This window comes from Grampus griseus (genome assembly GCF_964374135.1).
Source record: "Grampus griseus genome assembly, chromosome: 1".
NCBI lineage: Eukaryota > Metazoa > Chordata > Mammalia > Artiodactyla > Delphinidae > Grampus > Grampus griseus.
Genome location: NC_139017.1, coordinates 168,991,043 through 169,018,665, shown reverse-complemented (window position 1 = coordinate 169,018,665; position 27,623 = coordinate 168,991,043). Strand labels below are relative to the sequence as shown.

Sequence of the window (27,623 nt, the reverse complement as noted above, 5' to 3'; positions counted from 1 at the left end):
TGGGGGGAGGGGATTGGCAGCTTCAATGCCAGTCCCCACCCCCAGCTGACACTCAGGGCCAGTGTCTCCCCTCCCCCATCAGCTCAGGATGACACACAGACCCACCGGAAAGGGGCCACAAAGCCTGGCCTACTGAGGGGCGGAAAGCCAAGCTGAAGTCACTGGCAGCGGGACTGACTCACAGATTTTGCACTTCCTGTGCACTCACAGAAAGAGGCTCCGGGGCTCTAGCTCCAGAGGAGAGTGGGTGCAGCCCCAGGAAAACAACTTAGGCTCCTGGGATAGCCCTGGGGCTTCTGAAAAGAAAGTCCTAGAGACTCCTGGGCAGCAAGAGACTGGGTTCGAATACTGCCCCTGCCGCTTCCCAGCTATGTGACTTTGAGAAAGTCAATTAATTACCCTCTCTGGGCCTCAGTTGCCTCATCTGTGAGATGGGAAGCACACCGCCCCTTTCGAGGGTGGGTTGTGAGAACTACATGAAGTGGGGTGGTGTGGGTGAAAACACCCAGTCCCACCTCTGGCACCTAGCAGACAACTGATGCTCCCACAGCTGGCTCCAGTGGCCAGACCACAGAGAGCTGGGAGGCCCTCACAGGGATGGCCCGCACACTTCCAAGGAAGGGCAGCCGCCGGCACGCCCAGGCCGACCCACTCAGGTGATGGAAAGCAAACTCAGGTGAGGCTAGGCCAGAGCTGTCAGTGGAAAACTTCATTCTGGGCCAAGCACGGGCCTTGCCTCTGGCGGAGGGCAGATGGGCAGAGGGTAATTTTCACCCGGGCACGGGGAGCTCACCCCACAGCAGCACAGCCGGCTGCAGGCTGCCGGGGGCGTGCTGGAGCCACTCCGCGCACCTGTCCCCAGGGCTCTGCGCTGCCCCTGGCTTTTGTGCGAGCCCACCCACAGGTGCAGAGGTGCCTTTCCCCTCCCCGCGTGGATGTGCCTTGAGCCACCCTCGCTGCAGAGCTGGGGCTGAGCTGGGGTCCTGACTGGCAGGTCCTTCTCTAGACTTACATCCGAGCTGGAGGATGAGGCAGACCAGGGGGACCCTTTGCAGAAGCCGATGGGTAACAGATCAGAGTGGGCACGCGGCGGGCCCCCACCCCTTAGCTTCTGCTGAGCCCCCCTAGAGAGCTTCAAAATCACAACTGGGTCAACTTCCTCATGCCACGCCACCACCCTTGTTGAAAATCACAAACAATTCATGTCTGTGGCAGAAAAAAAAAATACAGATGAGCAAAAGGGCAGTGGGAGTGGGGTGGAGCCAGGCATACACGGTGAGAACCCACTTTTCTCTGAGGGAGATCCTCCTTCCGGGCAGCCCAATGCTGAAACACGTGGAGCCTCATCTCCTGACTGCCTCCTCTCATCTGCTTTGCTGTATCTTCTCTCTCCAGTAAAAAGAGGGCCGGGCCGCCCAGCCTGTGAGCCGAGAGGCCCTCCATCCCCCCGAGCCCCGCCCTCACGGGTACCTCCCGGCCCCCTCCCTGTGGACTCTGGTGCTCCCACGGGCACCCAGCCCCTCATCCGGGGAAGGGACTCCTCCCAGACGTGCCGATCCGAGGCCCAGCTGCCCAGCTGTACTCTGCTGCTCGGAAGGAAACACAAATTAAATGTCAGCTGATTGTCTCTGCAGAGGAGGTATTAATTTAATGTGAACACTTAACCAGGCCAGCTGATTCCATTACAGGCGGGCAGTAACAGCCCGGGCAGGCCAGAGCACAGGCTGGGAGCTGGTGATGGGCCGGGCTGAGCAGCCACCATATCAGGTGGGCACCTCTCCCAGCATGCTGCCACCGCGCGCACACACACACACACGCGCGCGCGCACGCACACGGACTTGCTCTCAACCTGAAACACCAGGCGCCTCCAGGGATCCCAGCGGAGAGGTCTGTGCAAGGATACTCGGGGTGGGTGGGGGTCTAGGGTCCATGGGGAAGTACCCAGTGGGGAAGAGGGTTCTGGGCGAGGGGGCAGGAGATCCTGGTTCAAGTCCTGGCTCTGTTGCTAATTCACTGCACGACCCCAGCAAGACCCTTCTCCACGTGGGCCTCAGTCTCCCCATCTGTAATATGATCTCTAAGAGTCCCTCTGGATATGATGTGCAGACCCTGGATGTGGCCCTTCCTTGGAGCCCGAAAGAGGAGACAGCCTCAGGGACGTCACCGCCATCCAGAGATACCCTGGGTAACAGCATCAGGCCGCTGGCCCCTGCCCTCATCACCAGTGACCAGCAAGCAGGGGGTGGGATGGCAGCATGCACTGATTCAACGTTTGTCCACTCACTCACTCCATGATTGGTTCTGCAGCACTTGCCACGAGCTGCTCGGGCCTGATAGAATCAAAGGCTACGGGAGTCTCTACCAGCCCCACTGAGAAGGGCAGGAAACTGAGAAAGCCGTCTGCCACTGTGTGGTCCCTGGAAGGCCTGCTTACCACTAGCTAGAAACCTCAATTTCCTCCTCTGTGAAACGGGGGTAGCAATCCTACCCTGTAGGGCTCACGGACATTAAACGAGATCGAGCAAAGGTACACAGGTGCCCTTGCTGGATGGCCATTCTCATCACTGGCATTGCCCTGCCTACGCCTGTCTGGGGGAGGCAGGGACAGGAGGGTGCGTCAGGCCTGGACCACCTAAGCAGGGACACTTCTCCATCCTGCCCTGACCCTCTGGGGATCTAGAAGCAACTGAGAGAGGTGGCGAATGAATTTTCCCAGCAAGCTGGTGATTGCAAGTCTGGCCAATGGACAGCGGTGCTGAGCTGCGTGGAGTAATCCTCACGCTCCCTACCTGTTTCAGTGACCACGGGTACCCCTTACAGGGCAGCTGGCTGGCCTCTGGGGCTCTCTGCGGGGAGCCGCCAGGCCTTGAGAGAGGAGGGAGGGAGAGACCGGCAAGCCTGTCCCTGGACCGCATTCCCCAGACCCACACCCCCTCAGGCAACGAGGCAGCCTGCGCTGGGCAGGCAGCCCTGTATCTGGTCCTGTCTCTGCCCCTAACTTGCTGTGCGACCTCGGGCAAGTCCCTTCCCCTCCTCTAGCATCACTTTCCCATTCTTAATGCAATGGTGTCAAACTGGATAAACAGTTTGATTAACACCTCACGCTGACGGCAAAGCTATCTGATAAACCACAGAGTGCCAAAGCCAGCTGGGACGTCAGCCTTTGGGTTCCAACCAGTGTGTGTAGTGGAGGGATGGGCAGGGGCTCTGGAGCCTCAAGGTCCTGGGGTCAAACCCCAGCTGTACATCTTGCAGCTCTGTGACCTGGTGCAAGCTGCCAACCCTCTCTGAGCCTCGGTAAGACCACCCATCTCACAGGGGTTTTTGCAAAGAGTCAGTGGACTCGTGTATGACAGGTGCAGTCAGTGACATCATTCTCACCCCCGTGACCTCCCAACGGCAGATGGTCCTGGACCACACTGCAAGTGACAGGGCCAGACCTGAACCCAGGACTGGCTGACCCCACAGCCTCTATGCTGCCAAAACCATCATGTTGATGATGATGAGGGGAAAGATCTAGATGCCACCATCACCTGGCTGGGGGACCAGGGGCACAGGGGGCTGGGGGTGGCCAAGGAAGCCAGATGCTGACACCCCCGATTCCACTGCCAGCAAAACCCAGCAAGTGTCCTGCTTCTGCCCGCCATGCCCCCACACGTGCCCCAAGAATGAATGGGCACGTGCTCAGGCTTTGAAGTCTGTCCTGACAAGGGCTGCCATGACAGCAGATGAGACTGAGGCAGGAGGGGTCCCTCCAGCCAGAGCCCAGCTGTTCTCATGGGGCCACCCCAGCAGGCACAAGGCATTGAAGGCCATTCTCCCGGCCGACAGGTGCCCCTGGTCACCTGTCCCAATGCCAATCCGAGGTTCCAGCTGTTTACACCAGTCTTCCGGTCCAGTTACCCAGTGTCCATACCTGCCCAGGTGCATAGCATCACTCCCACTTTGGTGTCATTTATTGAAAGCCCCTTTGGAGACCCGGCAGCTCCGTGGATGCCGGTAACCCAGAACTCTGGGTGGGGAGGGGGGAGGGTTAGGTTGCTGTCCTTCCAGTGCGTCTGTCTAGAAACCACACCCAAGTGGGCACTGTCCCCCACCAAGCAGGCCGCTCCGAGAAGGAAAGTGGCTCAATGAGTATCTCATGGTGAGGAGGAATCTGTGTCCCAAAGTGCAGGCCACCGTGAAGTTTCTGGGGCACCATTTCCAACCTCTTCTAGGCTTGCGACACCTTCATCACCTCCTCCAGGAAGCCCTTCAGGACTTCCCCAGGATGAGTCACTATACCCATCCTAGTATTTCCAGCCCCAGCACATGCCTTCCTCATGGCATTCAGGTGCTGTTAAATATTCACTTCTCTGCCTCTCTCATCACTCTGCTCTCCTGGAGAAAGGGAGGACTTGTTTTCACTGTAAACTGCTTATTTTGTGCTAGTCTAGTCACTTTACTCCGACCATAGCTCTGTGAACCAGGCGTTATCCTTCCCTCTTTACGGGTGAGAAAACTGAGGCCCAGGTGAAATGACTTGCTCCAGGCCCAGGTCCATCTGACTCCCATGTCTGAGCAGCCTCGCAGTAGTCAGAGCATCTCATCGGTTCCATAAACCCCACTGCCTACCATGCCTCCCAGTACGCTGCTCAGGAAACACCCCCAAATTACCCTGCCAGGGTCAGCACCGATGTGTACCCCTGGATCACAGTCACTGACTTGGAAGAGAGCCGCTTAGCCAGGCATTTGCTTTGCCTGTTTACTCACTTCCTGGGCCCCAGAACCCAGGTGGAGAAACGCCCTAGCGTTCCACCTCCACTGGCCAAGACACACCTGCCCACAGCCCTGCCACCCGTCCCACCCCTACGTGGCTGCGGCAAAGCACTGAACCTCCTGTGCTCCTGATTCCCATCTTTAAGGTGGGGGCCAGTGGAAGCACCTGCCTTGTGGGGCTGGTGTATTAAGTGAGTCAGCATCCGCTATGCGCTTAGCACAGAGCTCAGCTCCTAGGAACGCTCAGTAGATGGACACCGGTTAGCCACGGAACGTGGTCTTTATGTTGTCTCTCCTGCCATGGAGGATGGGCAGCTCAGCTTGGGGGGGCAGCTCTGCTGAGTGGACGGTCAGGGCCCCCGGCACCAGGCAGCATCCCCGGGTACCAAACCAGACTCCCTGCTCTCAACGCCTGGTGACACATGGGGCCGTCAAACAAGTCTTTGGAGGCTTGTCTCACCTCAGGAGGATGTCTCTCCCCCATCGTGTCCAATCCAGCGCCACATTCCAGCGCTGGCATGAGACCCAGCACCGAGGACGCCCCAGTAAGTGAGTGTGGGGTGTTTCTGGGATGCCCAGCCCAGCAGCCTCAGCGTCCACCGCAGCCCAACCCCTCTGGCTGTTGGCTTAGATTCTATCTTCTTTCTCCCACGACAGATTCAACAAACATTTCCCAAGTGCCCACCTAGAAGCACAGGACTGAATTAAGAACACTCTCCTCCCACTGCGAGAGGGACAGCGAGTGCCGGGCTTTCCCCAGGCAGGACCTCTGCCCCACCTCCCAGCCTCCGGTCCTCAATTCCCCAACCCAACAGGGCTAGAAGCTCTGGGCACCGCTGCCTCGTGCCCTGGAAGTGGGGATGGGAGGGCGTGCTCATCCCAGGCTCTTGGAGTGGAAGGCATCTTTGCTCTGCTCATCAGTGAAGGGGCCTCATCCGAGTTGCCCCTGCCCAAGGTACCCAGGGCAGGAGGGAGGAAAGCAAGCAGTCTCCACCATGACACTGAAAACAGTGGTTGCCTCCAGAGGGAGAGCCTTGTGGCTGAGGACAGGGTGGGAGGGAGACTCGTTACTCTGTCCCCTTCTGTACCATTTTCTAAATTGTAGTAAAATTCTCATAATATAAAATGTGTCATTTTAACCATTTTTAAGTGTACAATTCAGTGGCATTAAGTACGTTTACACTGTTATGGAAACCCCACCCAACTCCAGAACTCTTCATCTTGCAAAGCTGAAACTCTGTCCCCGTTAAACAGTAACTTCCCATTCCCCCTCCCCGCCAGCCCCTGGAAACCACCATTCTATATACTTTCTGTCTCCAGAAATCTGACTGCTCTGGGCTCCTCCTATAAGTGAAATCATACAGTACTCGTCTTTTTGTGACCGGCTTATCGCACTTAGCATAATGTCCCCAAGGTTCATCCCTGTTGTAGCAGGCATCCAAATTTCTTCCGTATCATTTAAATTTCGAATCATGTAATGTATCTCCTAGTCAAAAAAACCAAAGCCATTAAGACAAAAATACCCATTCGTTTTCCCCTTATTTTAAATTGCCTGAGTATTTTACGATTACACAAGAAACAGAAAAAAAAAAAAATCAGGTAAGCCAAACAAACAAAAAAAGAATGGAAAAACCCACCCAGTCCTCCATCCCTGAGAGAATCGCCATTAACACTGGCTGCACATCCTTCCCAATGCTTTCTTATGAGATTTTTTTGTTCTCGTGTGAGATCTTTTAAGAGTGAAAGTGGGATCAGACCATGTGCGATTTTCAAGTGTGCTTTTCCCACTTAACAACACACAGCAAGCACCCTTCCCAGCAGGTGATACAGCGGGTGGCCGTGGCACCACTGATCTAACGGGTCCTGCAGTGTCATTCTCAAGTCCTGGCAATCTAATCAACACTGTAAGAGGATCTTAGTACACACATATCTGCATATTTGTCTAGTTACCTCCATGGAGTGGGTTGCTGTCTCAAGGGTATGGACATGGAAGAGGCTTCTGTGAACCTCAAAAGCTCTGGATGTGACAAAGCTGTACTCTCGTGGGGCTCAGCAGCCGCCCAGCGAGCCAAGGAAAAGCAGGGTCCCTGGGTCCTGACTCCAGCTCAGCAGCAACATTGTTTTGTGCCTCAGTTTCCCCATTAGTCAAAAGGCTGCCTCTCCCATGGGTGGAGGAAGACCCCACCATAAATACTGTCCTTCCTCATTGGGTGGCACTCTGCCTTCTCCAAGGAGCAAGGGCTGTGCGATCAGGCTTATATGAGAAATGGGCCCCGTCACCTCTCTTCCAAAAGGGCAGACATTCCCACCTGGTGTGTGATGAGCCCCGGAGCAAGTGGCCACATGCTAGGGTGGGGCAAGATAAAACAGCGTCCCCTAGGGCACCTCCAGCCCGGCCGGACAAGCTGCATCACACCTCCAAGCCTTTGCCTGTGCTGTATACTCTGCCTGGAAGGCTCCCTCTACATGCCACTTTGTCATTTCTTTCTCTGAAGCTTTTTCTGAAGCTTATGCCAACTTCAGGCCTCAGTTTGTATACCCCCTCCTCCAGGAAGCCTTCCCTGGCTCCTCAGTCAGGGTCAAACGCCCCTCTTCTGTACTCCAAAGGCACTGGTCATTTGCTACTGAGGTTATCTGTTCACCTGTTCGTTTCCTCTACTTAACTCAGCCCTTGTAAGATGAGACCCATCTCCGGCTCCCAGCTGCAACTCCAGAGTGCAGTATAGATCCTGGTACACAGTAGAAACTAAATAAATGTTCGCTGGATAAAGGGCCCATGGAATATCCCCTCCAGGGCCTTCCTTAGGAGACCCTATCTGGAGTCAGTGTAGCACCAACTCACTGTGTGGCCTTGAACATGACCTCCCTGCCCACCCCGCCCCTCCCCGTCAGCCTCAGTTTCCCAGACAACCTCCACAGTCCCTGCCAGCTCTTCTAATCTCCTCCAACAATCTCCTTCCCTCACCTTGACACCCGTGCCTGCCTCCCATGGGGCCCCCGATGGGCAGGTTAGTGCTCACAGCTCTCCGTCCCCAGGACTCAGCCTCTCTGCCCAGGCCTGGCCGAGCCCCCAGGGACCCTCCACCCAACCCCCATCCCTGGTGTCAGCAGCTCTCAGCCTCTGGGACTCCATCTCTTGTTCAAATCCAGAAGCCAGGAGGGGGTCTGGACACCAGGCCAAGAAGCTGGAGGCCCAGGGGCTCTGTGCCCAGGAGGCTGGGGGAGCCCCACCCAAGGATATGTTTATAGCTTTGAGGAAAAACAGCAACTCCCAAGGCTATTTTGGAAACCTAATGTGCACTTTGGATCTCTCTGTTGTTTATTTCAAGTGACCGTGCCGTCCTGCAGGTAAATGCACGACACTGCGGGTCTGCAGCTCGACGCCATCTCCCCATCACAGCCATGTCACTCACTCCGAGCTAAGCACGCCTGGACCAATGAGGGGTCGGCAACCAAGCAGACCCCACCAGGCAAGGGTTGGCACACACCTCATCCTGGGTTTAAACCTCCCCAGGTCACCTGTCTGTACCTCAGTCTCCTCACCTGTGAAATGGGGGAGAATGACCCCCCTCTTGGATTAAATGAGGATTGGCAAGTACATCAGGCTCCAGGCGTAATGGGGGGGAAAAAATCACAGAACATGAGCCCTCAGGACCTCAGAAGGGGATGCTCAGAAGCCCAGGCCATTAGTAAATGAGAAGCCCGAAGCGCAGAGGGGTGAAGTGACGTGCCCAAGGTCACACAGCCAGGCCGCGGCAGAGCAGGGACTGCAACCCAGAGCCTGTATGTGTCCTGCCATGCTGCTGCTGAGGGAGGAGGACAGCCCGGAGCAGTCACCAGGAAGGAAGGAGGGAAGAGTGACAAGGACCCCAGGAACCAATTACATGTGCAGCTGGTGCAACAAGGGATGGGTCATGGCGCCACCACCTGCATGTGGAGCGCCATCAGTGTCATAACTGGCTGGGAAGGCTGCAGGCACAGCCCGGACAGGTAATTAGAATGCGGTCACCGCACCAAGCGGGATTAGTGACTACACACAGCTCAAGGGGATGGACTCATGACTTAATACCAGCCTCCTGCCACCATGCAGCCCTGACATTTAACATGATGTGAACCAGTGGGAAGGGCACTTCACACACACACACACACACACACACACACACACAGCGCTCCTCCCATCCATCCACAGGGCTGGGGTACACCTCTAGAGGAGAGAGAGGTCAAAAATAGCAGACTCTCAGAGAACCTTCTGCGACAGTAACACCCCTGGCAGAGCACCTTATTGGAGCCTCTAGTTTCCTCACCCCCATTCTGCCAATGGGGAAACTGAGGCTCACAGAGGTAAGGCAACTTGTCCAGGTTCCCTAATCATAATAGTTAACAATATGAAATGTTAGGATGTGATAGGCACTATCAACTCATTTAATCCTCACAACAGCCTTATGAGGTAGGTGCTATTATTATGCCCATTTTACAGATGAGGAAACTGAGGCCCAGGGAAGTGAAGCAACGTGCGCAAGGTCACAGAGCTCAGAAGTGGTGGAGCCAGGACTTAAAGCCAGGCAGTCTGGCTCCAGAGCCCAAACTCATAACCACCAGACTCGCCTGCCTCTGCTCTCCATATGCAGCAGCAGATGCTGCAGTAGAACACGGGTCTCTCTGACCCCAAAGCCTAGGCTCCTTTTCTCTGTGCCAGGTGGCGTCATGATGGAGAAGGTCAGGGAGCATGTACCTCAGTCTCCTGGGGGTCAGAATAGACCCCAAGTGGCATCACCTCCAAACTGTAAGAGCGAAGCCCAGAGGCCCTACCCTGGGCCCCACTAGGCCCCGACAGAGGGGTTGCCGAAGTGAGGTTCTCCTAGGCCTGGCCCAGCCCCGAGGACCCTCGGATGGGCAGGGCTTCCTGCAGACACTAAAGGTCCCCAAGCTGCCTGGATCCTGCCAGGTGCCCAGCCCAGGGGGAGGAGGCAGACGATCACCAATCCCAGCCCCGCCAAGGGACCAGCACAGATTCCCTTCTCAACTCAAAGCCAATCGGGGCCTCTCTCCCCCTGAGACTTGGTCCTCCAGCCACACAACCCCTGGCCTGGACTCAGCAAGAGCCAAAAACGAGATGGTCCAAGACAGAGGGATGAGAAGGAGAAGCCTGGGGGAAGGGGTGAGGCCACTCCCACGGCCCCACTGCTGCCTCTTTATCTCAAAAGATTTGTAAGTCAGAGAGAGAGACTCAGCCATGGCCATGCCCCAGCTGGTGACCTGGCAAAAGCGACTTTACCTCTCTGAGTCTCAGCTTCCTCATCTGTAAAATGGGATAACAGTACCTACCTCACTGAGTTGTGAAGATTATACAAGATCATGAGTACCAAGCATCTCATGGTACTTTGCTCACCTTAGTGAGCAGATCCCACTTCCAGCTGCTGGGGCTAGGGGGTGGGTCCAGGGTCCAGGGTCCTGGGTCCTGGGCTTGGCTGAGATATGCCACTTTGCCCCTCAGAGGCTTCATTCTCTGCGTCCCTCTCCCCCACACTGGGACTGGGGCGCTGTCTGGTAGACTTGGATACCGAGTACCCAGCACATGCAGGCCCTCAACTGGTATTTATGCACTGGACGAATGGATGAGCTTGGGGGCTGAAGCCCCAGGGAGGAGCAGCTAGCAGGGCCCGGGTGCAAGTCCCGCTCTGCCTGCGTTCCAGCCCGTCCCGGGACCCATCTGCACAAGGAAGCTCTGACCATCCCTGGGAGCTCAGACTCTCCCTCCACCAGCCACCCCCCTGGGCAGCCTGCCAGTGGTGGGCCCTTTCCCAACCTGCCTGGCCTCCTAGGGACAGACGGCTGGTCCACGCCCACCCCAGCAGGCCCACAAAGGGAGCAGGCGGCTTCCTCCTGGTGACTTTGCCTTGGGAGAGATGAAACTCAGTGTGACGTCTGCCAAGCCAGATGGCCTGGTTGGCCTGAGGGGCCAGGACACCAGCTGGGACTCCTGCCCCAGCACACAGAGCTGCTTAACCCCTTCCTGCCCCAGCACGGGAGCTAGCATCCCCCTGGCAACTTACTTACTGTCGTAACACTCAGGCCTCCTGCCCTCCACCCTTGGAGGTAAGAGGCCTCCCAGGGGCCAAAAGGGAGTCAGCGAGGCAGTGGGGTGAGAGGGAACCACGGAGCATGTGGGAGTGGAGGAGGTGCCACTGCCCGGCTCTGAGGGGAGGCCTGGCCCGCCAGGAATCTGCCAACCCAGAGAGTGAGCGGGGTGGGTACTGGTTCCTGGCCGCGGAGCACAGTGAAGCCAGCTGCCTCGCTTCCAGGACACCCATCTGGGGCAGGGACTGCCAGGTCTGAAGGCCACCAGCTACCTTTAGCAGGCTGGAAAACCCACTCCCCGACCCAAACCCCAGAAACAGCACTGCCCTGTGAAGGCTGTCTGAATGGCCGCAGACATGCTTGCTCAACCTCTCTGGGCCTCAGTTTCCCCATCAGGAAAGGTGGGGCCAGGGCGATCCCTGGGCTCCAGGGCCACTTCCGGCTCAGAGGGCTCCATGACTCCAGGAGAAGACATGTACCTCCTCCCCGTGCCCCGCCCCCAGCTCCCCCAGGAACTTGTGGAATCCTAGAGGGACCAGCCAGATCCTTTCTACACAAAAAGCATGTCCCAACGAGAGCATGCATGAGTCAAGAGGAACTTCAGGCAGGAAGAAGGTAAGCTTCTGAGATTCAGTGGGGGACGGATGCTGCCTGGAGAACTCAGGAAGGGTCTTCACCAGCCAGTGCCCACCCATTTCCCTACTCAATGGAAGGCTAAGCAAGGGGAAATGCAGCGTATGGGATTATGGCTAGAGACCAGGAAGCATTTCCCAATGGGAAAGCCTACAAGGATGCTAGAAGGCCCTGGAATGTCCTTCCCAGGCAGTAAAACCTTTAAGTGGGATTTGCAGAGGTCCTACCCTCAAGGCAAGGGAGGAACAGATGACCCCTGGAGACCCTCTGGGGACAGCAAGCTGGAGTCCACAAGCAAAGCAGGGCCTCAGAGTCTCTGCACTCGGGTGCCCAGCCAACCTGACATTCCAAGTGGACAACGGTGTCATCTCAGGGTACAGCACAGCCAGGCCCAGCTCCAGCCTGGGGCCTGTACGCTGGTCCAACCAGGATCTCTGGATGTCTCTCAGGAGAGAGGCTGCAGAGGACTCCAGAAAAGCCCGAGAACACATCAAAATAGCCAAGGAAGGAAGGGCCAGGTGAGAGGGCTGCCAGCCAGGAGTGGAGCCGTCTGTCAGCACAGCAGAGATGCAAGAACACAGGGCTGGGATCCACAGACCTGGCTGTGAGTCCTAGGTTTTCCACCAACTTGCTGTGTAACCTTTAGCAAGTCACTACTCCTCTGAAAAGTGTGTGCTGGGGGAGAAATCAAACATCTCTAAGGACTCTTGCAAGTCTGATTTCACAGTCATTTGGCAAGCTGCCTAGGGATAGGAGTCTGCCTTTCCAGTCCACGCAGCATCATCCCCAGGGCCCAAGCATAGGGCCAAGCACAAGCACCCTAAAAATGAGGGATGGATGGGTGGATGGATGGGTGAATGAGTGAATAGATGCATGGATGGATGGATGGATGGATGAATGATCAAGCGGAGTAATTCCTGAAAAAGAAGAGCAGAAGGTCCTAGGTGTCCCCTGGGATGACTCCTTACACTTGCCCTCAAGGGCTCCCTGGAATCACCTTTCCATGACTATAGACCTTCCAGCGTCCAGCCCCCTTCTCTAACTTGTGCTCACACCCACACACACATTCTTAAATATGCAACACATGCTCCAAGCACCGTGACCCAACATCCTGAGAAGGGAAGCTATGGATCCCATCAGCTATCTGCTCCAGCCTTTCCCTGGGGCGCCTCAACCTCCTGAAGCACCCTCCCAAAGCTGGGTTTGAAATGAGACTGGACAGTAATGGAACCCCAGTGACGATCTTTTAAGACCCAAGTTCACATGCCAGCTCTGCCACTTTCTGGCCATGACAAGTAACAAGTCATTTCACCTGCCGAGACTGTGTCCTCATCTGTACAGTGGGCATTAACCACAGCTACCCTTCAAGAGTCTTGCGAGGTTCAAGAGTCTTGTGCAGTTCAAAACATCCGTGAAGTTTTGAACAGCAACAGGCACATGGGATGTGCTCGGGGAACGGCTAGAGGAGTATAATGGGGTTATGAGATCCTGGCTTCCTTCCTGGAGGAGGTGAGGGTGAGTGAAGCCTCCCAGAGTTTCTCTGCAATCCCTTCCACCTCATTTCCCACCTTGGGAGGGTGACATGCCTGGACTTAAAACCCAACAGAAGCTACAAAACAGCCTTTGTCTCAGAGGCGAAACCCTAAACCAGCTGCCTTGACATCAACTCTGGAAAAACAATGCCAGGACAGCCTTCAACGTCCGTCACCTCTCTGCCAAGGTCTGGGAGTGGGTGCTTCACCCACAAAGCCTTGCAGCGATAGTCAGTGGGCTGGACAAGAACCCGGGAGCCATATTCCCATGGCCTTCAGGAATAAGAGCTGCCCCGGTGATCCCTGAGGTGTAAGATAGGACTTGAACTCCTGTATCTCAGCCCAAGGGCCAGGGCCAGGAACGTGCAGCCCATTCCTCAACCTGAAAGACTGAGCCTGGGAGTGTGGCCGGAATTATTCTGGAAGAGTCCACCAGATTCAGGTTCAAATCCCAGCTCTGCCCCGGCCTCACAGTGAGACCTCAGGCCAGGGGTGGGTCCCAAGGCTGCCTCCGTATCCGCACAAGGATGCTGGGACTCAGGGGGCCCCTCTCCAGGGAGGCAGGGACACAGACAGACTCCCCATTCAAGACCGCTCTCCAGCAAGGCCACTGGAAGCCACAGGCTGCAGGTGACACACTGTGCTGGCCACAGCCTCGAATGCTAGGTCTTGCCCTACCAGTGATCCTGCGCTGACAGTCTGCTGGGGAGGACAGGGGATGTGACCTCCTCCTTGCCAGCCAAGCAGGCAGCTCTGCTGGGGAAAGGAAGTGCTCTGAACACAAAGGCCACTCTGCAGCTGGAACGGGGAGGGAAGAGGCAGTTCTCACTGTGTGGGGCCTTGGGGGCTGGTGAGGGCCAGGCTGGGACAGAAGGGACAGAGCAATAACAACTCAGGGGCCGGCACCCCACTTAGCCCTCGGCGTGCACCATCGCACTGAACCCTCTTTACTACCCGTGAGCTAAGGCTGTCATCCCCATTTTACAGACATTTTGCAGATGTCATCCCCATTTTACACCCATCCCTGGGGTGGTGATGGGAACCCAGGCGATCTCACTCCAGGATCAGAGCTCCCACCCAAGTGAAGGCCCCGATCGCAGGCTGACAATGCAGCCGAGGAAGAGTGAACAAATAATTTCTTTTTAATTTCCCCATGGATGTATTATGCCTTAAGGCCCAGAAAGGAACAACCTACACGTTGGGGCTTCCCTGAACTCAGCATCAGGTTAATCGTGGCTCTGTCAGTAGCCTGGTGAGCTCTGACCCCAGTTTTCCCAACTTGAGTAAGTCCTGATGTTTTAAACATCAACACTTTCTTTAAAGGCAAGTGTCAAACCAGTTGCAATGTAATATCAAGACTTTCCATAGAAAACTGTGTACAGATCCAAACATACTATTTGTTAGGGCCCAGCCCCAGGCTGGGGACTCAAGAAACATGGTCTTTGTAAAGACTGGGGGATCAGCCTTTGTGGTTCACCCAACTCCTCACTGTGGGCAAAGTTCTCAGACCTCCAACTCCAGGGCTCACCCCAGAGAAAAGGGGATGGGAATGGCCCTCAGTGGGCCAGGCTCATCAACAACCCTGTGGGTCTTGTCATCCCATTTTATACAAGAGGAAACCAAGGCACAGAGAAATGCACAGCTGAGCACACGGCTGGCAGACAGGGACAGTAGGTCAGTCGGCCACTCAGTCAACACCCCAAGATGCCAACGCCAGGCCTATCTCAGGAAACTGCCTCTGGTTACGAGGAGACAAACCCAAGGTGACCTCAGGTATCTCTTTTGTAGGCCAAGAGAGCCTCATCTGCAGCACTGAGGACCCGGATGTCTGGTCAAGGGGCACGGATCGGTCTGTGTGGGCTCCACTTTGGCAGGCTCTGAGGCCTCTTCACTCTACGTTCTCTGGCTTCTGCAAGTTTTCCAAAGCCCTCCTTAAAGGACCAGCAGCCTCCAGAAGGATCCCTTAGCCCAAGGGTTTCAAAGGAACCCTGTTTAGGGGACCTGGGTTCTAGCCCCTACTGTGCTGTGTGACCTCAAGGGAGCTGCTCTCCTTCTCTGGGCCTCAGTTTTCTCATCTGTAAAATGGTCATGGGTATGTGGGTGGGGGTAGAGAGAAAAAGATAAAACACTGAGGGACGGACTCTCAGAAGGTCTTCTTCAAAAGACACCAGGCACATTTAGTCATCTGGGATGACAGGGGAACGAGGTCTCCTAGAAGCAGGGGGATAGATTAAATGACCTCAGAGAGAGCCTCAAACCCTCTGGGCCCACCAGAGGGTATGAAGAAGGCACAGGTGTGAGGGAGAAGGGGCAGGTGGGGCAGTCAGGCGGGAGAGGTAAGGTGAGCAGCCTAGCCTCCCCAGCTCACTCCCCAACCGGTGTCTAATCACAGGCCTAGACCTTGATAGGGGCGGGGGAGGCTGAGGCCCCCATGACGGCTTTGACCTCTAACCTGGCAGCTATCCCTTTCACCAGGCAACCTCCCCTGTCACCCAAACTGATGTCAAGACCCCAGGCCCATAGTACAAGGGGTCTGCCTTGGACAGAGGTGGGGTCCTGACCCCAGGTCCTCCAAGTCCACAGCGGGTAGAAAGAGGCTCTCGGCCCCATACTCACAGACACACGCGCACACCCATGGGCTCACGCACGGGCTCACAACGCCCCGCAGCAAACAAAAAGCCCCCCACCAAGGCCTGGCATTGGGCGGGGGTGGAGGACAGAGACCCCTCACAGCCCTCCCCTGCCTCCAGCCATAGGGAACAGAGACCAAAACAAGAAAGAAGGGAAAGAGGGAAAGGAGAGAGGAGGAGAGACAGCAAAACAGAGCAAAGAGAGCCAAGAAGGCCATGAGGAGGGAGGCAGGCCAGAACGGTGGAGAAGAAAGAGCAGGCAGGCCAGGTTCTGGCTGTGTCCTGACTCCAGCCCGGGCCTGGGCTGTGCACCAGCATGGCAATCTCAGCTACAGGTCTTTGCACAAGCTGTTCTCTCTACCGGCAGCACCCTTCCCCCTTCTCTTCCACTCTTACTGGACCTTCAAAACACAACTCAGCTGATATCTCCTCCAGGAAGCCTTCCTTGACTGGCCCTAAGCTGGCTCAGCTGTCTTCCAGAATCCCTGGATTTCAGGCACTACAGGGTCCCACCAGGGTCCCGCCTAGTGCTCCAAGGCTCTCTCTCTGGTCCAGTGTTCTGACTTTGCAACAAGCTTTCCCCACATCTATTCCAGTCTCAGTCTCCACCCACACCCTGCCCCCGGATGGCCTTCTGCCCATTAACCACAGCAGGCGGGGACAAAACGGGGGTGCCAGTGGGCCCCGGGAAGATATACCGACTCTGCCCAGAGAGAGGCCTGTCTGCTGGGGAATTTCACAAGGTCCACTTAGACCCAGCTCTTCCCCTCCCCCTAGACGGCAAACAGGTGGCAGCGAGCCAAGAAACTCCTTAAATAACCCAAGTAATAAAAATGCCAATTAAGAGGGTGGAAGGCAGTGTCTCCACTGTGGGGGCGTCTCTCCGTCGCGCAGCAGATGAGCAGGGGGCTGTGTGCACCTGCACATCCTGCAGTCAGAGCACGCAGGCCAGAGAGCGCTGAGCAAGCATCTCAGAGCCGCCCTGGAGACGGCCCCGACCCAGCACAGCCCAGGCCAGGGCCCCAGTGCCACCGGAGTGCCCCCTTGCTTCTCTCCCCAGGACCCCCAGCCTCACTGAAGAATCATCATGGCACATATATACACTACTACGTATAAAATAGATAACTAATGAGAACCTACTGTATAGCTCAGGGAACTCTACTCAAGGCTCTGTGGTGACCTAAATGGGAAGGAAATCCAAAAAAGAGGGGATATATATGTATACATATAGCTGATTCACTCTGCTGTACAGTAGCAACTAACACAACACTGTAAAGCCACTATACTCCAATAAAAATTAATTTAAAAATCATCACAGCAGCTGCCAGTGTCTGAGGGCCGTCACCTCAGTCCCTTTCTCATGCCACCCATGCAATATGCCTATCCATCCCCATGTTGCAGGTAAGGAAGCAACGACTCTCTCAAGGTCACAGAGCTGATAAGCAGTGGAAACACTCTTGGACTCCTCTCTTCCCAGCTTCCAAGTTCCACACAAACGCTCTGCTCCGAGCTGTTTAGTTCCAAAGGTTTTTGTCCTTTGACTTGGGATCTAGGGGAGATGTGATATAAAGGCAAGGGGAGGACAAGACCTTTCATGGAACTTCAAGTAGCCCCAGGTTGCATGAGAAGTTGGAGAAGAAACAGCAGTGTGGGTGTGGCCCAGGGCTTCCGATCACTTAGTCACCATGGGCACAGCACTCAACAGTTTACAAGATGCTTCCACAGGCATCACTTCGTTTAATCTTCCAAACGGCCTCATGAGGCCAGATTTATTACCCCCATTACACAGAAGGGAAAACTGAGGCTCAGAGCAGGAAAGCTGCTTGCAATGCACATGCCCCTTCCCGGGTACCACACAGGATAAAAGGTTGGATCTGGAGCCTGACTTCCTGGGTTCGAATCTTGGCTCCCCACTTCCTGTCTCGGCCTGGCTTCCCTCAATGTCTCTATGGCTCAGTTTCAGCATCTCTAAAATGGGCTAATGATAGTATTCAACTCATAGAGCTGTTATGAGGTCATATAAATTAAATATTTGTAAACTGCTTTGAATGGAGCCTGGCAAAGGGTACATGGTATATAAATATTTTTTAAATTAATTACTATTTATTGTGCCTCTGGTATGCATATGCACTATTTGGGCAGGTACTTGTCACGTGACATTGTCCCATTTGTCTGTGTCCCCAGACACCGAGCTCCTGAGGGCAGGGGCTGTGTCTGCTTCACCCCGGTGCCCAGCATGGGGCCTGGCACACGGTGGGTGCCCAGCCACTGTCCAGAGAACAGAACCTTGGTTTCTCAGACACCCACACCCAGCAACCTCATCTTCCCCAACAAGAGGCACAGAATGACTGTAACAAGTTCCCTATACCCTGGCAAAGTTCACAGCACCAACCGAAAGCAAAAGTCAGACCTGAGCCCAGCTTCCCTCTGGCCACCAGAATGTCCACTGCTCTCTCCTGCTCGTCATCAGGCAGTGAGAGCCCCTGACCACTGCCCTGGGAGTGCTCAGGAGCTGGGCGTGAAAAGGAGCATTGAAACTTAGAGTCTGAGACCCACATCCAGTCCTGGCTTTGCTGTGTGACTTGGGGCAAGTTAATTTTCCTCTCTGAGCCTCGGTTTCCATCGTGCAGGGTTGTCACAAGGTTTAAATCAGATCACATGGAAAGTGCCTGACAGGTAACGATTAGTGTTCCTAGCTCGCCATCCCTTCCCCCACCCTCACCCCCAGGTCTCCCAGCCTAGATTTGCCAACCCAGGAACTCCCCCTCCCCAGAGCTCAATCCTCAGAGATCAGGGGGGCTGGCCTGCCCTCTATGGCAGCCCAGGAGGCTCGTCTGCCTGCGTTGCCAGTGATTCATTGGCTTCACCAGAAGTACTCTAAAGTCACAGCAGGAAGTCTTCCCTGCATGGTGGCCACCTCCTGTTCCGCCACCCGCCCCGGCAATATTGTGACAGGTGCCGGGGAGACCCACGCCTCAGCCTGCCTCTCGTCTGCCTCCTCCACCCTGTGCCAGCATCACCAGCCTCCAGGCCGCATGAGACGAAGCCAGCCTGCGTCTCTGCCAGCAGAGCACTGAACTTGGGGTCTGGAGACCCAGGCTGGACTCGTTGGGAGATCTGGGGCAGGGTTCTTCACCCTTCTGAAACTCTCATCTGTAAAATGAACAGAATCAATCCTACCTCTTGGAATTGCTCTAATAATTAAATCTCACTTATTTAAAGAATTCATCACAGAGCTTAGCACGTAGTAGGTACTCAATTAATGGTGGCTATGAACTCACTATGATTTATTTTATTATTATTTTTTAATTAATTTATTTTATTTTATTATTTATTTTTGGCTGTGTTGGGTCTTTCTTTGTTGCTGTGCACGGGCTTTCCCTAGTTACGGCGCGCAGGCTTGTTATCACGGTGGCTTCTCTTGTTGTGGAGCACGGGCTCTAGGCTCGCAGGGCTTCAGTAGTTTTGGCAAGCAGGCTCAGTAGTTGTGGCTCACAGGCTCTAGAGCACAGGCTCAGTAGTTGTGGTGCACGGGCTTAGTTGCTCCGCGGCATGGGGGATCTTCCCGGACCAGGGATCGAACCCGTGTCCCCTGCACTGGCAGGCGGATTCTCAACCACTGCACCACCAGGGAAGCCCCTCAACTGATTCTTATAACAACACTGGGGAGCAGAACGCATAAGAAAACTTATCCCCACTTTACAGAGCAACACATCAGGGTGCAAGAGATTAAACGGCATGCACAGAATGCAGATCACTCCAATAGAGTTATAGAGACAACACTGTTCCTAGGGCACTGGGCGAGCCCATCTTCCCAGTGTCCTCACGCCCAGGTGGGCAACACCCCAGGCAAGCCAGGACCACGACCTGGACTCCACAGGGCTCTAACTGGCCCCTGCTACACCCCAGGGGGCTCAGCCAGGCCACAGGCCCTCAAGGGAACCTGAGGCATTTGCCAGATTTAGTATTGGGTGACAACTACTCTTGTACCAAGAACTAGAGCAAGAAACTACATCCTGCCCAGGAAGCCAAGCATGGGTGCCCACTGGGGTTGGGAGGGCACTGCCCTGGCAGGCAGGCGGCAGCATCAGAAGTATTCACCAGCCTCCCACCTGGCCTGGAATCTTCTAAGCACCAGTCCTGCCAAGAGGCTTCACAACCCCCAGATGCTGCCAGCAAGGTCATGGACTATCCTCTCCCCAGGTTCAAGCCCCGTTCTTGACTTCTGCCCAACTCACAAAGCCAGCACAGCTCACCCCTTCTGCCCTGTGAAATCTGGCTGTGTAACTCTTGGAACTTTACCACCTACAACGTACTGTAGCTCTGTGAGCCCATTTACTGCTCTCACAATGTTGGGACACAGATCTCAGCATCCCCCTTTTCCAGATGAGGAAACTGAGGCTCAGAGAGGCAAAGTGATAGCCCAAGCTCGTTCAGCTTTTAACTCCTGCACTGGTGGCCCAGCATGTGGCACCAGGAGACAGGTATTCATTCAAATTTGTTGAACTGATGTGTCAGGACTGGAGCACGTGTCTCCTGTCTCCAGGTCCAGACCCTGCCCTCCACACGCTGTGAGTCCGCCGGATGTAGAGTCCATGCGTGTCAGTTATTGTGTCAACCCAGCCTCACTGGGGCCTACCAGCACGCAGCAGCCGGGCACAGAGCGCCCCTCACTGCACAAATACTTGCTCAGCATGGACTCTGCCCAGGCCCTGGATGGGTTCTCTGGGTACACGGCGAAGAATACAGACCTGGAGCCGGCCCCCACAGAGCTTACAGTCAGTGGAGGGGGCAGATACATCCCAGGCAATTACAATTCAGGGTGTACGGTCCTGTGATGGGGAGGCAGTGGGTGCTCAGGAATGCCCGATGCAAGAAAGTCAGGGGAGAGCAACATATCCTGACCCTGAGGTTACAATAGGACTGCCTCCTTCCCTGCTGTGGGCCTCCTGCCATCTATGACCTGGGAAATAAACGGAGCACCAACCCGGTTGAATCTCATCAACGTGATCGAAAGCCAGGACTCCACATGCAAAGTCTGCAGCCTCCGGTATCACTGACACATGGCATGGTTCAAATCAATTCCCTTGGAAGTCCATGCATCTCTTAGCAGCAAAGGATGTGTGCAAGTTCTGGGTCTACCCTTCCATGTCTTTCAAATACCGACACGTGTGGGGATGCAGCCACGGGCTTGGAGAGAGAGCCTGAGAGCGCGCTTGTGCGTGCGTGCGTGCGTGTGTGCGTGTGCGTGTGTGTCTGTGTGTGTGTGTATGTAAGCTGGTGGGGCCCAGGGGCCTGTATCCGGTGGCCAAGGCAAAAGCCCCGCCTCAAATTCCTGGGAGAAGGAATCTTCAGTGTCAGCTGTATCCCTGCTTCCTGCTTCCTGTTTCCTTTTCTTTTCTGGGACCTCATTCCCCTCCTTCTAGCATGAGGCTCTGAAAAGCCCTCCCAAATCTGTTCCCAAAGAGTCTGCCAGCCTAACCCAAGAGACTTGGAATACTGAGGAGCTAAATGAAGGCGGGGTTGGGGTTGGGGGCGGGGGAGGCGTGTTTCTTTTAAAGGAGGTTGGGAGAAAGGGCAGAGGGTGGCCAGAGATTCCCGGAGGCACAAATCAACCACTAAGAGTAGGAAGAACAGCCTCCTTAGATGCTGGACAAAGAAGTAGCCCTTTCTCCCTCTGCCCCCGGCACCATCTCTGGCGCCTTCCACAGGACAGAGAGCGACGATGGGTCCTGAAATGGATGTGTCAGTCCAGCGCTGTGCTGAGAAATCCTTGTAAATGAAGGGAACAGATATTGCAGGGGCGGGGGGAGGGCTCTGGGATGGGGGACGTCCCGGGAGCTTCATGTGCCTTAACACATGAGCTTATTTACTCCTTTCTGATCCCTAGGGGAGTTATTCTCCCTCTTTTACAGAAAGCAGTGTCTCAGGCAGCTCAGAGAGGCCAAGCAATTGCCCATAGTCCCACAGAGAGTGGCAGAACCGGGATTCAACCCCTTTTTCCACCATCCCAGCTGCCTCCCAGGAAAATCAGAGATAAAGAATCCGTATCAGCAGCTTCGGAAACAGTGGAAGTGGCAGGGAACGGAGCCCTCTGACCAGCTTTCCGGGGCAGTCTTGTGGCTTTGGGGCACTTAGGGGCCAGCACCCACCTGCTCAAGGGCCTCCCAGCACATGACGGGAAAAGGCAAGGGACGCTCCAGCTGGCTCACCCACCAGCCCTTTTTGGAGCCCTCCATTCGGGCCCAGCCGCTTCCGGCTCATGATCAGAAATAGCTGTGACAAAAGTCCCGCCTATCCCTGAAAGTGGCTTTTTAAAAAATGCTTAAAGGCAGACACATAAAAAGGTGGAGAGAATTCTGCCAAGCCCCAGTGGAAGGCAAATGATGCGGGCATCCCCTCAGGGCGGGGGAGAAAGCTCTCAACGGCAGACAGAAGTTCTGCCTGGCTCGGCTTTGTGGGTCAGCTCCCTCTGGGCCTCAGTTTCCCCAACTCTAAAATGAAAGTATTTAGCTGGATCAGCGATTTCTTGCTTTCTTTTCTTCTAAACTGTAAAACCCTGGTTTCCAATCGAATCTCCCTCAGAATACTAATCTGAGAATCATGAAAGTGGAGCTGCTGTGTTCGCTGTTGGCCGAATCCTAGGTGGTCAGCCCCCCCGACTGTCCCCAGAATCACCCTCTTCTAGACTCCAGGGCTCCAAAGAGTCCACTTGCAAACCACTAGGCTAAATGATCACTGTGGTCATCCTGGCTCTCAAACAAATCTCCAGGGAAAACTAAACCAAGACTTTCAGGCTGACTGGAGTCAGGGGCACAGACACTCAGCAACTTGCAAGGGGAGGCAACAAAACCAGCTGGTTCCAAACCACACGGGGCCTGAGGCAGGAGAGGGGGAGGCCCGGAACAGAGAAAGGCCACACTGTCATCTCAGGAGGCAGAAAGAGCAGCCCTGAACTGGGCCCCTCCAAATCACAGACCGAAATGTAGAGCGAGCTGGCAGGGATCACCTAAAGGAAACCTGTTGTGTATAGGTAGGGGACCTAAGGCTCAGAGAGGGCAGGAATTGGCCTGAAGTCACACAGCGCCTAATGGTAGAGCCAGACCTGGAGTCTGGGTCTCTAGGATGCCCATTTAGAAAACTCTCTGCCTGTCTAAAGTTTATCTAGTTTCAGCAGGAATCTCCCAGGGAAAGGCCCCCCAGCTTGCAAACTCAGAGCAGGGTATTTTGGTAGCACTGCATGGTGACAGGGTAGAGATGTTTGTTTTGGTTTTCAAATCAATGCTTGACAACCTTGTCGGCTACAGTTTCAGTGACCACATTTCCCTCATGGTAAAGAGCTCAGAGCTGATTGGACCAAAAGGAAACCAAAGCAGGAGTGATCGGGGCCAGGGCCCAGTCACCCCCAGGCCAGGGGCTCTGGTTTGGGTTGGTATTTCCAAAGCACGGATCCTGTAGCACTGACAGCACACAAGATGATGTGACGTAGCACACAGGTGACTTGTTAAATTTACATTTTATTGACTATGTATGTGAATGGATATACAAAATGTAGTCTACCCATACAGTGGAATATCATTCAGCATTATAAAGGAATGTACGGCTGATATAAGCTATAGCATGGATGGACTGCACAAGCATCATCTAAGTGAAAGAAGCCAGACACAAAAGACTACATACCGTATGACTCCATTTATATGAAATGCCCAGGAAAGGCAAATCTATAGAAGTAGGAAGCATATCAGTGGTGCCTGGTCTGGGCTGGGAACAGGGATTCACTGCAAAAGGGCAGAAGTGTTGCAAGGGTTCTAGAACTGGATCGTGCTGATAGTTGCACAACTCAGTGGACTGGCTAAAAATCATTGAATTGTACACGTAAAATGGGAGAATTTTATGATATGTAAATTATACCCCATAAGGCTATATAAAATATTTTACGTAAGAAATAATATGGATGGTGGTACATGAATATGGCCACAGTTCATGGAGGTGGAACCCCAAAAGTCCCCAGCTTGGAGAACACTGAGCTACACAACCCAGGTTGCCCTTTGGAGACGCAGAATGAACATCTCCAAGGCTGCGAGTTCCTCCAGGTGGACCAGAGGAAACCCTGAAACCTTTCCTTTCCCGGCACAGGCTCCTTCTGTTGGCCACTGCTTGGGGCTCCATGCTAGACATCCTGGAACGATCTGAAGGCTTCAGTGGCCAAGAGCCCAGGTAAACACCTTGGTCTCATTCTCTTATGAACAGGAGATCAGAAGTGCGCAGGGAGTTCAAACTCAGATTTACATATTGTCAAGGCTGGGAAGACCCTCTGAGATCATCTAACCCAGTGGTTCTTAAGCTTTTCAAAAGGCTGATCATACGCCTGCCCTCTTCCCAAAAGAAAATTCTTATGATAAACCCAAATACAGAAACAAGTAAAAACAGAATGTTACTTGTATAAATTTATATTGTAGGCTCAATGATATAACAGTTACCTACTCTAAATTCAATCCATGAGGTTGATGAGGCTATTTTGATCCATTAACATTTAGAACTGGGATTATGGATGACAGGTCCACCTTCGCTTTAATTCTATCTCTGGTTTTGGCTACAGAGTATTAAGAAAATCCTGACTCACACAGATTAGTAGCTACAAACGGGACCAGCTTTAAGCAGTTTGCTTTGTAATCTCAGAGTACTCTTCTGACAAAGAGAAGGCAGGGGAAGGCTCTAACTTGAGGCCAAGTACTAACAAATCAATGTTAAGTAGACTTCCATGAGTTAACAGTAAGAACTTAAAAGTGACTGAGCACATTTTTATGACCATTTTAACATTTTTAAAATATTAACTTTTATTTAATATTCAAGGAACTGCCTAAGGTATCTCTGAGGCAGCCGGGGGCTTCAGGGACAGTTCTAGACCACCCTCCTCTCGCTTTTACAGATAGGGAAACTGAGGCTCAAAGACGGGAGTAAACTTGCTTTGAAAAAATCCAACTTGAGCCCTGAATCAACTTCAGAAAAGATGCGTCTCCCCAGTTCACAAAAAAAAGAAAAAAAATGGGGAAAGAGAAGGTACACACTCACCCCAGAAGGGCGGGAAGAGAGACACCCACACTCCACCTGTCTCAGCAGCGCCCATGTCACTCCAGGCCAGTGCCAGAAGCTGACATCACACCCCACACCCTGGGTGCAACTTGAACAGGGCATTGCTCAATGCCGACCCATCTCCCTCTAAGACTGGGCACAGTTTTTTCATCTCCTTAGTAGCCAGATCCCCAAAGCACACACACAATAAAACAAACACAGCGCAAGCCTGGGGCATGACGACACAATCAACAGTGGCAGACAGAAGGGCCCATCCCTCCAAGTTTCACCATCAAGACCAAGCGCCTGTTTCTCTGCCCCACCCCGAGGAAGCTGCCCACCAGGGGCAGAGAGGTGGCCTCCGCATGGCGAGGCGCCAGGCCATTCTCAAGTCCTCAGGAGAAACAACCAGCCCAGAAGAGTAGCTTGCTCCCCGCAGGGTCCAAGACCTACCCCCAGGAAGCCAGGCCCTGCATGAGAGACCTGAGACTCCAGGCAACTGCTCCCTGACAGCTTGACAGAGCCGATCATCTTTAATAATGTCAAGTTGATTACTGTATACCTTCCAAAAAGCACCACCAGCCTACCTACCCCTTGGGCAACTGTGGATGGATTTTATTATTCCCATTTCTCTGATAAGTAAACAGGCTTCCGAGTGGTTCCGTGACCACGTGGTTCAGCCAGTGGTTCTCACAGGCAGCTAATGGAGCTGGAACTTGAATCCCGCCCAGTGGCCAGCCTGCCAGTAGAGGAAAAGGAAGGAGACCCATGCCCAGCTCTCTGTGCTCATGTGAGCACTAGGACTCGAGGAATGGAGGAAAGAAGCTTCTCAGTGCATCCTCCAAGCCCTGAAGTTCAGAGCCACAGCTCCCAAGGCAGAGCTGCCCATGCCTGGGATGGCAGAGGGCCCTGCCCCTATCCAGGCCTGAGATGCTCCAGACAGACCCCTCTACTCTTATCAGAAGGCCGATTTGACAATACTGTCAGCCAGGCTGCAGGCAGGAAGCAATGTCAGTTTCCCAGCTAGGGAATCTGGGCTGGGCAGGAAGGTGCCAGCCAGTTCAGCAGGCAGTCTGTGCCATAGTCCAGCAGAGACAGTGGTCTGGGTCCATTCGGTGCCCAGTCTTCCAGCCTAAGGTTATCTCCTTCTGTGGGCCTTTAGGGCTGAGTTTGTTGGGGTCCAAAAAACCATGAGAATTGGGGGTGGGGAGAAGAGAGGTGAAGGTAGCTGTTTCTAAAAGCTCGTGGCCAGTCTGATGTAGGTCTGGTTATCCAGCCCAGCCAGCTGGACCTTACAGAGCTGGAGCAAGACAGCAGACCCTGGCCTCAGTGGACAGATCCGACCATTCTTAAACACATGACTTTTTAATTCAAGGAACAAGAAGCCAGTGGATTACTTAAGAGTTATTTCTTTTCATCCATTGACAGAGGAGAGCCCACCTCCTACATCCTTGGGAAAATACCTAAGCTGGAAGACAGACTAGCCAGGTAGTAGTTCACATCCTGGCTTCACCACCTATTAGCCAAGCCATCTTAGGCAAGTCACTTGCATCTCTGTGCCTCGGTTCTCTCATCTACAAAATGAGGATAAGAATGCCCCACACTTTGCGTTGCCATGAGGATTAGATGAGATCACGGAAAACACCAATGGTCACTATGTCACCTAGAAAACAATGTGCCTGGTCCAGTGACGGAGCGGAGGTGTCCCCCACCATAGTTAGCACCCGCTCCCATTCTTGGAACTAGATAACTGAGTTTTCCAAGCGTGTGTAGGGCGTTCTGCAAATACAGCTTCCAGCCCACCTGCCAGGACCAGCTGCCGCCCCCGGCCCCTCCCGAACGCACACATTCCTTGGCCGCGGAGACAGGGAAGACCCCCCCGGCCGGGAGTGCGGGGGCAGGAGCGGGGCCCCACTCACCTCCGCTTGTACTCGTCGCGCTCGCGCTTCACCTTGGCCAGCACGTTGTAGAGCGCGCGGATCTCGGGCGTGATGGTGTCGATCTGCACGCCCACGCCGTCGGGGTGCACCCACGACACGCCAGGGCCCTGCACGGTCTCCACGCCGCCGCCGCCCGTGCGCCGCACCTGCGTGTAGCTCCAGATGGTCCCGGGCAGGCGGCCGTAGTGCTGCGGCTGCGAGCCGCCGCCGGGGGGCAGGCCGCCCAGAGCCGCGGCGTTGGCGTTGGCTCCGGCCGCCGCGCCGCTGCCGTGCCCGCCGCCGGGCGCGGGTGGCTGCAGCAGTTCGGGCCCGGTCTGCACGGCCTGCTCGCGGGAGAAGGTCTTGTAGCGCAGCCTCCGCTCGCGCTCGCTCTGCTGCTGCTCCAGCTGCTTCTCCAGCAGCCGGTTGCGCCGCTCCAGCTCGTGCACTTTGGCCAGGAAGCAGCGGAAGCGCACGTTGAGCCCCTTCAGTAGGTGGATGTTGGAGCCCAGGTCGTCCCGCAGCGCCGCCGTCACCGGCGATGGCCCTGGCCCGGCCCCGCCGCCGCCACCCGCGCCAGGGCAGGTCCCCCCGGAGCCGCTCGGCGGGCAGCCGGAGGCCAAGGCCATCTCCCCGAATATCAGCGAGTTTACCATGCGCCGGCTACGCGGCTCAGGGACCCGAGCCCGCGGCTCCAAGTGCGGCTCCAGCTCCGGGCAGGGATCCCGGCGCGGCCGGGCCAGGGAGGGCGCAGGATCCAGCGCGACCTGCCGGTCGGTTCCAGATGCGCGCCAGATGCGGCCTCCGCAGAGACAGCGAGCCGGACCTCCCCCGGATGTGGGCGCCGAGGCGAGGGACTGGACTTCGGTCGTGGTGGAGGCCGCGGCGGCTTGCGCGAGGTATCGAGGATCGCTGGTACCGGCGCCGGGGCTGTCAGAGACGCTGTGGAGGCTCCGCGGTATTAGCGCGCAGAAGACTCTCAGCCTGCACTGCCCCTCTGC

At 55.0% G+C, this 27,623-nt stretch overlaps 1 protein-coding gene across 2 annotated transcripts in view; it reads right to left on the bottom strand.

The window, feature by feature from the left end:
• Positions 1–27,278, bottom strand: part of IFFO2 (intermediate filament family orphan 2) — a gene marked incomplete at both ends in the record, with an annotated part of 44,497 nt that extends 17,219 nt beyond the window's left edge. For both annotated transcript variants that reach the window (XM_082676005.1, XM_082676006.1), the window contains one exon: positions 26,623–27,278. In XM_082676005.1, coding sequence (XP_082532131.1) covers positions 26,623–27,278 — 656 coding nt within the window. The remainder of the gene's footprint in view (positions 1–26,622) is intronic.
• Positions 27,279–27,623: the final 345 nt, after the last annotated feature.